The sequence below is a fragment of the Chrysochloris asiatica genome, unplaced genomic scaffold (genome assembly GCF_000296735.1).
Source record: "Chrysochloris asiatica unplaced genomic scaffold, ChrAsi1.0 scaffold00003, whole genome shotgun sequence".
Classification (NCBI taxonomy): domain Eukaryota; kingdom Metazoa; phylum Chordata; class Mammalia; order Afrosoricida; family Chrysochloridae; genus Chrysochloris; species Chrysochloris asiatica.
Window position 1 is genome coordinate 46,310,705 of NW_006408521.1, and position 12,356 is coordinate 46,323,060.

The window sequence follows — 12,356 nt, forward strand, 5'->3', positions numbered from 1 at the left end:
ATATATATATGAATTAATATAGGGGGCTTGAAAAGGTTCATGAAAAAACACAATTAAAAGATGGTGGCTGGTGGTTATGTGCCGTGGAGTAGGTTCCAACTCATAGCGGCCCTGTATAGGGTTTCCAAGGGTGTAAATCTTTATGGGAGCAGAAAACCTCGTCTTTCTTCTGAGGAACAGTGGGTAGTTTTGAACTGCTGACCTTGAAGTTAGCAGCCCGACTTGTAACCACTACGCTACCAGAGCTCCGTAATGAAAAGATAATGATACCTAAAAGGGGTTCTAGAACTTGCCCAGGGAGAAAGGCTTCTTGTGGAGCCTTTGTAGTGTACAGGACATTTTGTGGAATCCCGAGCCCCATCTGGAACTTTCTGAGGTGGGATATCCCCACTTGAAAGGACATGCAGATCAGCCTAGAACAGTTAAAGGAACAGAAGATACTTCCTGAAAGAAAGACCAGCAGGAAAAATCCAAAATAAAAATGGCAGTCTGATTGGCTACTACAAGTACAAACAAGTTGTTCGTAGGAAAGCCATCAAGGCAAGCAATCAAGTGCCTTCAGGACAAACCCCCCTCCAAGACTGAAACTCAAAGGGAACACATGAGCAGGCATGTAAGCTTGTTGATGACCACCACATTGGTCTACTGGTGAGTGGAAGAGGGGGAAAGGCAGCAATGAAGAAATGGGTTGAGTTCGACCATGTTCCATAGACTCCCGTTGACCTGGAGATGAGAGAGAGAGAAAGGAAGTGCTGGTTGGTCCGAAGTATAGTGAGACCTGAGGACTCCTAAGCCCATGGACAAGGACATAGCCACAGAGGAGGGCTAGAGCCAAGAGTGAAGTGTCCAGCTGATATGAAGTGAGGGGAGACACACAAGAATATCCAAACTTGCAGATAGTAGCCATTTGACCTAGCTTCAATGGCTTGATGATCAGAACTTGAATAGAGGAAGATAAAGAAATTTGATAAAGGAAACAAGTGTAAATTGCTACAATTTGGTGAACTTGACCTATACTTATTATGGATGTAGTAGCTCAAAATATCAACCTAGAGGGAAGGAGTCTTCACATCAAGGATCAATCCTATTCCCTCTGTACATAGGGTTGATACGGATGGACAATGTAGGCATTGGCTACCTAAAATGGGGGCAGGGGGTGCTACATAAAGGCATGAAGTGCTGGCTTACAAGTTTTCAAGAAGGAGTTTAGTTTCAGAGTGTGGGAGAAGGTAGAATCCCCACTTAAAAGTTTTCATCTTGTCTAGATGGGTCTGGTGAAAGAGATGGGGATAAGATTCTCATGATTCAATACAGTAATTGTTATCATGACTAATTGTGATTGTCACAACTGTAAAGGCAGACATTTTGTAACATAAAGTGAATAGTTAATCTTACAGTCCAGGAACAGAGGACCCTAGGACCATCAAGGGAGAAGCACATGAGTGGAATGTGGGACCCTATCCAGAGAAGCAGAGACACCAGAGATGGAAGCAGAGATGATGACATTGAGAGATAGAGCAGCTAAGGACTTTAGACTCATGGAAAGAGAAAGACTGTGTGCTGGCAGCCAAGAGGCAGGTTTGCAGAATGTGCCCTTTGGTTGTTTAAATGATTATACATTCCTGAACGTTTTTGTGTACATTACAAAAAGAGATAAAGAAAAAACAGAGGGACTAGAAGAAAATACTGTTGAATGATAATGCATGCAGGGGATTATAATCATTGTAATGATATGAAATACAATAGGATAAATGCAAAATTAATGTTCTCCCATGTAAACTATCACTCAATGCACAATAAAAGCTTTAAAAAAAAAGATAATGAAAATTTCCAGGGACTTTTCAAAGCCCCCTCGCATGTGTGTGTGTTTGAAAACAAAGAGTCCTTCCTTACTTGAAGCAGAAAAATCCGGGTATCTTGGCAGCAGCCCATCATGCTGTAGGACTTTCAGAGGAGGAACAGGAGGAGGCTGGGTGGAGCTGACCCCAGTGAATCTAAAGAGAGAACAAAAGCTGCCGTGGTATTCCTTTGTACTCCTTCCTAATAACCAGAAGAAGAAATGTAACTTATGCAGGTCTCATCAAGCAAGCTAGGTTTAGTTCTAATCTTCACACCTGTCCTAGAGGTAGAGATTATCCTCCCCATTTTACAGAAGAGAAAACTGAGGCCCCAGAAGCCATCGGAAACAGTGTCCTTACGTCTCCTGCCACACCAGTACCCTTGGACCTTGGGCTGCTTCCAGATCCCCATTGCTCTGGCTGCTGCACCTGATTCCCAGCCCCTCCCTGCAGTCCAGCAAAGAGCACAGACAGGGCTACGGGGTGCAGGTGGGGTGGTGGTGGTCCATAAGGCACCTTCTATAAAACAGATCGACTGACACCACCAATGGACTCAGACGTAACAGCAAAGTGAGGATGGCGCAGGATTGGACGTTTTCTTCTGCTGTGCATAGGGTCACTATGGGTCAGAACAGACTCGATGGCACCTAACAACAACATAAAACACAGCAAACACAAAAACTATCTCTACCTTGGATTCCAGACATCTGGTAAACCCCTGGTTCTGGTTCTGCTCTTCTTCCTGTTCTTGTTACCTATGCTTACAAGCTGAGCAAGACTTACTCCTCATAGGTTTTCAGACGGGCTCTCTTGGTCTGCTCCATGGAACCCAGGAAATCCCTGTAGCAGTTTCGGGCCATGACAGTGTACCGCGTGGCGCAGCCAAATTCAGTGACCCTGGCTCTGGGTAGGTAGCCTGCCCAGCCAGGGATTGGTGGCTCCTCCAGGGGTTTCTTTATGTATTTGCATTCTGTAAACACAGCAGGTAGTGTTCCCATGTTAGCTAGCACCCCACACCTAAAGGTGGGATCAGGGTGGTTACTATTGGCTCACGAATCTATGTGCCGGGTACTTTGGCTGTTATGTGCCGTGGAGTCAGTTCTGATTCATAGCGACACATTGGTAGGAGCTATAAAATATACCACACATCACTGAATTTTCTCACAAACCATAGAGATTGGTAATACCATCACTAGCTTCCCCCTTTCTCCCCATCCCCACCCCCAGCACCTTTTCTTATTTTGAGAAAGCGACTGAGACTTTAGAATGGTTAAAACTTAGCCAAGGTCATTGTCATCAGAAGGTGGTTCCCTAGTCCTCGCTCCTAAACGTACCTTGCTTCTCTTTCAGATTAATGAAAAACTTCAAACATTGCTCTGTGACCGTTTACACAGGGAATCAGAAAATGGGTTAGGAGCCCAGATATCAGAGTCAGCTTCAGGGACTCCCATTCTGCTGGCTGTGTAAGCGTGGACACGTCACTTTGTCTTTGAGATGCAGTTTTACATTTGTGAGAGCCGTGGGTACTGAGCCATCAGCTGCTCCAGCAGCTCTATCGATCAAACTAGACCATGGAGTCTCTGAACATTAGAGCCAGAAGGGACCCCAGGATGCTTCTAGTTCAACTTTCACTGTCCTGGCTGAAGAAAGTGGAGCCCAGAGAGGGAAAGTGACCTGACTTAGGTCACACAGCAAGTGGTTGCCAAGTGGTTAAATCTCAAACTCTTGGGAGAATGTCATTTCTAATGGCTTGGAAATTTTTAAAGCATAGTAAACATTTGTTGTTGTTGTTGTTAAGTGTCAAGTCAGTTCCAAATCCTGACCCTGTAGAGGATTTCCAAGGAGTGACTGGTGGGTTTGAACTGCCGACATTGTGCTTAGCAGTTTAGTGCTTATCCTAAGTTATAGATTCTTGAAAATGTTCATTTTAAACACGATAACAACAACATTAGTAATCAACATTCCTTCTCCTATGGGTATTTAGATCTTAAAAATTATCTAGATCAAAACACTGCTTGATAAATAGTAGAGAGCATAGGTGTTGTTGTTGTTATTGTCAAGTGTTGTTGTCAAGTTGTAGGATTCCAAGGGGCAGTTGGTGGGTTAGAACTACCAATCTTGTGGTTCATAGTTCAGTGTTGATCCTACAAAGCCACATCAGAAGATAGCATAGGTTTTTGTTGCCTTGAAATTATTAACATTATATGAGGTTTCCAAAAGTTCGTGGAAAAGTGAAATTGAAAGATAACAGACTTTTTCTATAAACTTTCTGAAGTTTCCTCCTCCATGGTGGTTGTGTGCCGTGGAGTCAGTTCCAACTCATAGAGACCCTGTACAGGGTTTTTGAGGCTATAAATCTTTACGGGAACAGAAAGCCTCATCTTTCTCCCACAGAACAGCTGGTAGTTTCCAACTGCTGACTCTGAGGTGAGCAGCCCGATTTGTAACCACTACGCTACCAGAGCTCCTTCCCCCTCCATAGAATCGTATTATTAAATGCCATTGTTACTCTTTTTGGGATTATTATTTAGTGGCAGGTCACCAGCCCAGGAACTGGGTTCAAACCCAGGGCTGACATCAAAGCCCATGCTCCAGCCTGACCTCTTGGCGCCTCATTTCTCCCATCTGTAAAGTTGGAATAGCAGCATTGGTCTCATAAGGTAATTGTAGGCAGTAAATGAAATAATGGTGCCCAGCACAGACCAAGCAACTGAAAAACAAAACTTGCTGGTACGGAAGCTGATGCCAGAAGGTTTGTGCGGCTTACTCAGGGATTCCTGGTCCCCAACTATCACCTCTTCCCCGACCAGTGCATCTGCCCCGCAGGATGTGATTCCTCCTCACTCCTGGGGATTTGGAACTGTGCTGGATTAGTGTTCTCTGGAGTCTTTGGAGTTTGGGTGTTGTAGGATAAGCACTGCACTTCAAACCACAAGGTTGGCGGTTCAAACCCACCAACTGCTCCAGGGGAAGGAAAAGCCTTTCTGCTCCTGTATAGATGCACAACCTTGGAAACCCTATCCAGGGTCCCTATGAGTTGGAATCGACATGATGTCAGTGGGTTTGATTTTGCTTGGAGTCTCTGGATGGTACAACCAGTTAACACACTAACTGAAAGGTTCGAAGTTCAAGTCCACCCAGCGACACCTTGGAAGAAAGGCTGCTGATCTACTTCTGAAAGATCAGCCAATGGAAATCCTATGGGGCACAGTTCTGTTTCACACACACAAGGGGGTCACCATGTTGGTATTAACACAACAGCAACTAACTTGGACCAGGACTGGGGGGAGAGGCTAGTTTCAGGGTATGGTACCGAGACTCATGGGATGATGCTGCTGATAATACTGATGCAGGGCTCGAAGGACCGACTCCTGAGAGCAGATGGGCTTCAGTCTTGGGGCAGCGGCCACTGCACAGTGAAATTCCTGCAGCTGGTTTTTATATCTCCGTGTGTTCTCCTGGAAGGTCTCCACACACTTGAACATGTTGTCCTCACTGGGGGTGCCCTGGCAGCTGAGGAATGGCACGAAGCCTGCAAGAGCCAACAGAACCATCATCCTCAAATATCAAGGCCTGCAGCAAGGAACGCAGAGCCTGCCTCAACACCGCGGACTGTCGGCCCACTGCTTGGCATTTCTTTTCAGCCAACAACGTTGTACTTTTCCAAAGGCCTTTACTACAAACAAGGCTGTTGTTTCCACTACGTCTGGGCCCTCCCAAGGCCACCAGAAACGACCTTGGGGTTGGGGAGGGAAGGCCCATTTCAACAAAGGCGATGACAGTAATATTCTTTGATAGCAAAGCCCCCAATGTCAGTGGGAACGGCAAATGGGGAAAGCGCTTAATGGGCCCAAATGATAGTCTAAGGAGTAATTGAAATTATTCATCTTTTTAGAGAGAATGTGTATTTTCCCTGACACTTCCCAAATGCAATTTTGGATCTTTCTTGTCGGACCATCAGAAAATTGCGGGCTTATTAAAAGCAGAGAGCTATTCCACAAAAAGGTAAATTCATTATCTGCCAAACCCACCCCTCAAACAATTTTTCACCATTTCCCTCAAAATAGTGTATAATCATCACAATTAGTATGGGTAAAACGTATTTACTTAAACTGAATGTTGAATCCTAAAGTATTATAATATTGTCACAATAAAACCATTTTTTATGAAAGAACAGATGAGGGAAAACTGGTTAAGAACTTGTTTTTAAATTGTAAATAATAATAATAATAAATCTCTTACTACTAAATGGCTCTTTTCTTTTTTGCCGTTGTCTTATGTAAAGAAAACTGGGTTTCCCAGCTGAGTACAGCAACTCCACCCTCTGAGCCCCAACCTGCACTGGTCACATCTGGAAGAATCGAAGTGCTGGGCTGATCTTTGATCTTAATGATATTGGGAATCTTCCACTTACCATCCAGTCTCCCCTACCTTTGGATAGTTCAGAGCCTTAGTGGTGTAATAGCTTAAGCATTGGACTGCGAACCACAAGATCGGGGCTTCAAATCCACCAGCCCCTCCACAGGAGAAAGATGAGGCTTTCTGTTCTCAGAAACCCTAAGGAGTTCTACACTGTCCACTCGGATCACTGTGAGTCGAGACTGGATAGTAGTGGGGTTGGGTTTTGGTGGTACAGTGGTTAAAGCACTCTGTGACTAACGGAAAGACTGGCAGTTTGAACCCACCAGCCGCTACATAACAAAGATGTGGCAGTCGGCTTTTGTGAAGATTTACAGCCTCGGGAAGCTGTGGAGCAGTTCTGCTCCGTCCTATAAAGCCATTCGGTATTGTTACTGACTCACTGGCAGCAGGGTAAGGTCATGCCGGAGTCCTGGTGTTGTAGATGTCTACAACACACTGGGCTGCTGACCAGAAAGGTTGGAAATGGGAGTCCAGCCGGTGGTGCCTTAAGAAAGTTCTGGCAATCAACTTCCAAAAAAATCAGTCATTGAAAACCCTGTGGAGTACAGCTCTACTCTGAGACGAAGGGGTTTCAATCACAAAGTTCTTGGAATCATTCCATTGTCTTTAATTCCATTTGTCCATGAACTTTTTGTAGCCCCTAGTACCACATGGGGTCACCCTGTGTCAGAATCAACTAAGTGGAAACGGAAACTGTTTTATTATTATTATTATTATTACTGTTCTGGAGGCACACTGTAGAATCCCAGGGACCCTCCCACAGTGGTGTCACAGACCTAATTTGATCAGCTGCTGATATTCATAAGGTTTTCAGTGACTAAATATTCAGAAGTAGTTCATCTCTCCTTCTTCCTAGTCTGTCTTAGTCTGGACACTCCACTGAAACCTGTCCATCATGGGTAACCCTGCTGGTATTTAAAATCCCGGTGTCATAGCTTCCAGAATCACAGCACCATGCATCACCACAGGAAGAGCAGCAGCACATTATCAGATCCAGTGCTGGAAGATAACATTATGGATCATATCAGAATATTGTCAGATCCAGTGCTAGAAGATAACATTATGGATCATATCAGAACATTGTCAGATCCAGTGCTAGAAGATAACATTATGGATCATATCAGAATATTGTCAGATACAGTGCTGGAAGATATCATTATGGATCATATCAGAACATTGTCAGATCCAGTGCTGAAAGATGAACACTATATCTAACACAATTCTGTTGTTATCTCAGGTTAAAAGGAACTCAAAATATGACTGGAAAAGAGCTGTCTCCTCAAAGTACAGTTGACTGTGATGAAGCAAATGGTATAAAGCTTTCAGGACCTTCATTTGCTGATTGGGGCATACCTCAAAATGAGGAGAAACAGCTATAAACATTTATTGGAACATGGGAATTTATGAAGTATGAATCTAAGAAAATTGAAAGTTGTCAAAAATGAAATGGAACATGTAAACATTTATATCCTGGGCATTTGAGAGATGAAATGGACTGGGATTGCCCATTTTGAATCAGACAATCCTGTAGGCTGGGAACCACAAGTGAAGAGGAATGGATTCATATTCATTATCAAAAAGACTGCTTCACCTCCTCCACACACAGAGTGGACAGAGAAGGGCAACTAGGACATTGGATACTCAAATGGGGAGAGGGGGACTACAAAGGCAAGAAGTGACTGGCTTACAAGCTTTCAAAAGGGAACCTAGTGCTAGGGAGCATGGAGGAAGGCAAAATCTCCACTGGGTACAATTCAATATTTCTGGGCAGAACTGATGAAAAGAAATATTGATGGGTAACTCATGATACTGCAGTGAATAATGCTTATCAGAATGGAGTGTGAGGGTTGGAAATGCAAAGGTAGACGTTTTGTAACAAGGAAGGGAGTGATTAATTCTCCAGGGTAGGAGCGGAGATCTCTGGGACCATCAAAGGAGAAGAGCCGAGAGCGGGACCCCAGAGAGACAGAGATGCCTGAGATAGAGACAGAGACGATGACATGGAGTGATGCAGCAGCGGAGGACTTTGGATTCAGAGAGGGAAAGGGACTGTGGGCCGAAAACTGGCGGGGGATGGGGGGGGGGGAGGGTAGGAGGTGGATTTCTAAGATATACACTTTGGTTGGTTGATGATGCATGGAGGGGATTGGAACCATGGCAATGAGATGATATATGATGGAATGAATGTAAAACTAAAGCTCTCTCATGTAAACTATCATATAATTCACAATAAAACATTTAAAAAAAAAAAAAAAAAAAGGTTGAACAGGAGAACAAACAAGATCCTGAAGCCAATGCTGTCTGAGATAGGATAATATCTATACACCTAAAATGAAGACCAGTCAATACTACTATTCTTCAAATGTACGCACCAACCACTAAAGCCAGTGAGGATGAAATTGAAGAATTCTATCAACTTCTTCAGTCTGACATTGATCAAACATGCAATCAAGATGTATCGATAATTACTGGGGTTTGAAATGTGAAGGTTGAAAACAAAGAGGAAGGATCAGTAGTTGGAAAAGCCCTTCGTGATGGAATTGATGCCGGACATCACAAGATAGAATTTTTAAACAATATAAAAGGTGACGATACACATGGACCTCAACGGATGGAATACACCAAAATCAAATTGACTATATCTGTGGGAAGAAACAGCAGAAAAGCTCAATATTAACAGTCAAAACAAGGTCAGGGACAGACTGTGGAACAGACTACCAATTGCTTATATGCAAATTTAGGTTGAAGCTAAAAAAAAAAAAAATTAAAACAAGTCTACGAGAGCCAAAATATGACCTTGAACATATTCCACCTGAATTGAGAGAACATCTTAAGAACAGATTTGATACATTAGACACTAATGACTGAAGACCAGAAAAGCTATGGGATGACATCAAGAACATCAACCAGGAAGAAGACTAAAGTCATTAAAAAGACAGGAAAAAAGAAAAGACCCAAATGGATGTCAGAAGAGACCTTGAAATTTGCTCTCCAGCATAGAAATGCTAAAGTAAATGGAAGAAATGAGGAAGTCAAAGAGATAAACAGAAAATTTCAAAGGGCAACTTGAGAAGACAAAGTAAAGTATTATAACAAAATGTGCAAAGAAAAGACCTGGAGTCAGAAAACTGAAAGAGAAGGGCATGCTCAGCATTTCAATCAAAAATGGCTGCAATCATACGTTGACAGAGAATTGCCAGAGAGTCAAGCCAGATTTTCAGAAGAGGACACAGAACTAGAGATATTGTTAGATAGATCTTAGCTTAAAGCAAAGAATAACAGAAAGACATGTAGTTGTACGTTATTGACAATGTAAACACATTCAACTGTATGGATCATGACAAGCTATGAATAACATTGCAAAGAATGTGTATTCCCAAACGTTTCATTGTGCTCATAAGGAACCTGTACATAGACTAAGAGGCAGCTGTTAGAACAGAACAAGGGGATACTGAACGGTTTAAAATCAGGAAAGGTGCACTCCAGGGTTGTATTCTTTCACCATAATCAGTCTGTATGCTGAGCAAACAATCCAAGAAACTGGATTAATGTGAAGAAGAACTTGACATCAAGATTGAAGGAAGGTTCATTAACAACCTGCATATGTTTTGCTTGCTGAAAATGAAGAGGATTTAAAATACTTACTGATACAGATGAAAGATTCTAGCCTTCAGTATAGGTTGTACTTCAATGTAAAGAAAACAAAAATCCTCACAACTGGACCAATAAATAGCATGTTAAATGGAGAACAGATTGAAGTCGTCAAAAACTTCATTTTGCTTGGGTCCACTATCAACACTCAGCTGCCAAGAAATCAAACATCTTGCATTAAGTAAATCTGCTGCAAAAGACCTCTTTAAAACGTTGAAGAGCAAAAGTTCAGTTTGAGGACTAAGGTGCGCCTGACCCAAACCATGGTATTTTCAATCACCTTATACACATGTGAAAAATGGACAGTGAATAAGGAAGGCTCTACTGATGCATCTGAGTTGTGGTGTTGGAGAAGAATTTTGAAGGTACCATGGACTGTTAGAAGAAAAAACAGGTCTGTGTAAGTATAGCTGGAGTGCTCCTTAGAAGCCAGGATGGTGAGCCTTTGTCTCTCATACTTCGGACCTGTTATCAGGAGGGACCAGTCCCTGGGAAGAACACGATGCTTGGTAAAGTGAACGGTCAGTGGAAAAGAGGAAGACCCCCAACGAGATGGATTGACACAGTGGCAGTAGCAGTGGGCTCCAGCTTAATAAATGTGAGGATAGTACAGGCCCAGGTCATTATGAGTCAGAACTGACCCACAGGCACCTAAGAACGACAACTTTGGTCGTTTGGTCTGCCTTTAGATTTGATATAATCCTATATATGCAAATCACCTATAGGAAGACAAACTACCTTACTGAATCTTGCTAAAGGAATTGTACATAGGTTGTGTAGGCTGGCTTCTTCAATCCTCACAACCATCTTATTAGGAAACTACCCTTAACTCTGTAAGTTGTTAAGTGCCATAGAGTCAGTTCTGACTCATAGCGACTCTGTATAGGGTTTCCGACCTTATTTGGAATGAGGATCTTTGCAGATGTAATCAAGTTAGGAACCTTGAGATGAGATCATCCTGGATTTAGAGTGGGCCTTAAACTCAATGACTGGTGTCCTTAAAGAGACAGGAAGGGGATCTGGGACACACTGTCAGACACTAGCGGGGAGGGAGGTCAGGCGAACACCCAGGTAAAGATCCAGGCAGAGACTAGAATGATGTCTGCGGAGCAGCAAATTACTTGGTGTGGCTCTTCTAGCCACGGTCTTTGTAACTCCCATCAACGACTCTCTGAGGTCATGCAGACTATATGTCTTTCCAGTTTTCCTGATAGTTCTGGGTAAGAGAAGGTGGGAGAAGACGCTGATAGGATTATAGGGCTCAGTTGTGAATGATTTAACTGGATTTACTGTTCCATAAAATCTTGGTCCATTTGGCCATCTCACTGGGTATAAAATGAGCCATCTCAGAAGCAGGAGGGAATAATGTCACTGCCATCAAGAAAGAAGAGCTGGGAGTGGATCACGTCCTTTGGACCTTAATCCCTACACACTGAATTTCCTCCATCCAGGGGGATATACTGTCAGAAGGGAACAGTCACTGGAGAAGGATGTCATGCTGGGTAAGATGGAGGATCAGAGAAAAAGAGGAAGACCCCCAAAGAGATGGATCAGCCAGGTGGCATCACTGATGGTGTCAAGTGTGGCAGTGGTAGTGAGTTTGGCCCAGGATCAGACATTGTTTTGTTCTGCTGTGCATGGAGTCTCTACGAGTCAGTTCCCACTCGATGGCATCTAACAACAACAACAACAACAACACAGGAGCAGAAAACTGGGACACCAGAGGAGTGGCGGCAGCAGAGCAAGAGCCAGACCATGAAACTGAGTGGTGGGCTTCCCAGCCCACAGAGCAAATGAAGCTGAGCGCCTTCAGGTAGGAAGCTTGCTTATGAGTGAGGTGACTTGAGGCACTTAATCTGGAGAATTAAGTTTGCCGACCCAGGGAGCTAAAGCTGAGTGACTTTGGGCTGAGGTGTATGGTAGAATGCCCTTTGGGCACTTATCAGCAGCCCTAAAAGAGCTTTGTAACGTTGCCAGAGTAAGGCAGAGGCCAAGAGACCTAATGGCTCGGAAGGAGCTGTCCCGACAAAAAACTGTGTCTTGAGCATTTCTGATTCTGAATTGCTACTTATTAGCTCCCCTAATAAAGTTCATGATTGTGAATATTGTCTATGAGTTCTGTGTGGCTACTGCAATGAATGATCAAACCCAGCAGAGAAGTAGGGAGTGCCTTGGGATGGACAGTTGGTATCCAAATTGGCAAATGTGGGAACATGGCTGACCTCCACCTCACAGGAATCAGCTTGGACTGATGTTAATGGTGGTTCTATTCCTTCTCCCTGGTGAAGCCAGTGAACATCAGATGCCCCATCTATGGTATTTTTGCAAGTGCCATGTAGCAGATCCAACCTCAGAGCCTTCAGAAGGAATCAACTCTTAATTTAGACTCTGGCTTCCAGACTATCTATCTATCTATCTATCTATCTATCTATCTATCTATCTATC

At 43.4% G+C, this 12,356-nt stretch overlaps 1 protein-coding gene across 1 annotated transcript in view; it reads right to left on the reverse strand.

Moving 5' to 3' along the window:
- Positions 1-2,617: 2,617 nt before the first annotated feature.
- The window catches only part of LOC102835852 (chromosome unknown open reading frame, human C10orf82), a 10,708-nt gene continuing 969 nt past the window's right edge, over positions 2,618-12,356 (reverse strand). The window contains exons 2-3 of the mRNA XM_006831386.1: positions 5,152-5,370; positions 2,618-2,808 (exon numbers count right to left, since the gene is read on the reverse strand). Coding sequence (XP_006831449.1) covers positions 2,618-2,808; positions 5,152-5,370 — 410 coding nt within the window. The remainder of the gene's footprint in view (positions 2,809-5,151; positions 5,371-12,356) is intronic.